The following is a 2,288-nucleotide window of genomic DNA, read 5'->3' on the forward strand; positions in this document are numbered from 1 at the left end:
CAATATCATCAGTTGAACTCAAAAAAATTTTGTGACATAAAAGATTTTCTCCGCTGATCAATATTTCCTAATGTCATTTTAATTATACCTCTCTTTGTGTCACATCATTGTAATGTGATACTATCACCAGAAGGTGGTGGTAACACACCAGCAATGTGTTTGTTGACATGTTTGATTCCACTGACGGAGGGAGTTTCAGTTTGTTCCACGACTGCATTTCACTCACTGCCTCTGTCACTGCAGGACCAACATGGAGCAAGAAGTCAGCACTTTCAGGAGGCTGACAAACCTCACAGAAGAAAGGGAGAGAAAGCGTACAGCTGTGACTTGTGTGGAAAGTCTTTTACCCAGGCTGGAGCCTTAAAAACACACCAACTCATCCACAGTGGAGTTAAACCTTACAGCTGTGACTTGTGTGGAAAGTCTTTTGCCTGGGCTGGAAACTTAAAGAAACACCAACTCATCCACAGTGGAGTTAAATCTTACAGCTGTGACTTGTGTGGAAAGTCTTTTACCCTGGCTGGAGCCTTAAAAACACACCAACTCATCCACAGTGGAGTTAAACCTTACAGCTGTGACTTGTGTGGAAAGTCTTTTGCCCGGGCTGGAGACTTAAAGAAACACCAACTCATCCACAGTGGAGTTAAATCTTACAGCTGTGACTTGTGTGGAAAGTCTTTTACCCTGGCTGGAGCCTTAAAAACACACCAACTCATCCACAGTGGAGTTAAACCTTACAGGTGTGACTTGTGTGGAAAGTCTTTTGCCCGGGCTGGAGACTTAAAAAAACACCAACTCATCCACAGTGGAGTTAAACCTTACAGCTGTGACTTGTGTGGAAAGTGGTTTACCCAGGCTGCAGCCTTAAAAACACACAAACTCATTCACAGTGGATTTAAACCTTACAGCTGTGACTTGTGTGGAAAGTCTTTTACTCAGGCTGGAGCCTTAAAAACACACCAACTCATCCACAGTGGAGTTAAAGCATACAGCTGTGACTTGTGTGGAAAGTCTTTTGCCCATGCTCAAAGCTTAAAAAGACACCAACTCATCCACAGTGGATTTAAAACGTACAGCTGTGACTTGTGTGGAAAGTCTTTTACCCTGGCTGGAGGCTTAAAAACACACCAACTCATCCACAGTGGAGTTAAACCTTACATGTGTGACTTGTGTGGAAAGTCTTTTGCCTGGGCTGGAGACTTAAAAAAACACCAACTCATCCACAGTGGAGTTAAACCTTACAGCTGTGACTTGTGTGGAAAGTGGTTTACCCAGGCAGAGAACTTAAAAACACACAAACTCATTCACAGTGGATTTAAACCTTACAGCTGTGACTTGTGTGGAAAGTCTTTTACTCAGGCTGGAACCTTAAAAAGACACCAACTCATCCACAGTGGATTTAAAGCGTACAGCTGTGACTTGTGTGGAAAGTCTTTTACCCTGGCCGAAGATTTAAAAAAACACCAACTCATCCACAGTGGATTTAAAGCGTACAGCTGTGACTTGTGTGGAAAGACTTTTGCCCGGGCTGGAGCCTTAAAAAAACACCAACTCATCCACAGTGTAGTTTAAGCACATGGGGTGGCTGTAGCTCAGGCGGTAAAGCAGGTCATTACTGATTGGAAGGTTGGTGGTTCGATTCCCCTTGTCTGCATGCCAAATATCCTTGGGCAAGATATTAACCCCAAAATTGCTCTCCGATGCATCCATCGGAGTATGAATGTGTGTGAATGTTACTTAGAAAGCACTTAGATCAATGTGCTTGTGCGAATGGGTGTGAATGGGTGAATGCACAAGTTGTGTAAAGCGCTTTGAGTGCTCAGAAGAGTAGAAAAGCGCTATATAAGAGCCAGTCCATTTACCATTTTACTGTGACTTGTGTGGTAAAGCTTTTGCTCAAAGTCGAAACTTACAGAAGCATCTAGTTACCCACTCTGGAATTAAGGTGTACAGCTGCGATTTTTGTGGAAAAAGGTTCAGTGACAAACAGTACCGAAATATTCACCTACGGATTTACACTGGAAATTATGTTTCCTGCTGTGATCAGTGTGGGAAACTGTTTACAACAGATGCACAGTTACAACGACACATGTTTAGCCACTCTGAGGAGAGACCTTACAAAAGTGAACTGTGTGAGAAGACTTTTAAAGTTCCACATCACCTGAAAAAAACACCAACAGATCCACACCAGAAATTAACTCTACAAGTGCAGTTACTGTGAGGATGTATTGATTTTTTTTATCTTGTAATTTTAACCTGATTGTTTGGAACAGGTCTGATCAATAAAC

At 42.5% G+C, this 2,288-nt stretch overlaps 1 protein-coding gene across 1 annotated transcript; it reads left to right on the plus strand.

The window, feature by feature from the left end:
• Positions 1 to 363: 363 nt before the first annotated feature.
• On the plus strand, positions 364 to 1,407 carry LOC113018539 (zinc finger protein 98-like; the record flags this gene model as incomplete). The annotated part of the gene is made up of 2 exons (XM_026161615.1): positions 364 to 917; positions 993 to 1,407. Coding segments are annotated over 2 exons (969 nt in total), but the record flags the coding sequence as incomplete, so codon positions are not given.
• Between the last annotated feature and the right edge of the window lie 881 nt (positions 1,408 to 2,288).

Source organism: Astatotilapia calliptera, chromosome 3 (genome assembly GCF_900246225.1).
Source record: "Astatotilapia calliptera chromosome 3, fAstCal1.2, whole genome shotgun sequence".
In the NCBI taxonomy this organism is placed as follows: domain Eukaryota; kingdom Metazoa; phylum Chordata; class Actinopteri; order Cichliformes; family Cichlidae; genus Astatotilapia; species Astatotilapia calliptera.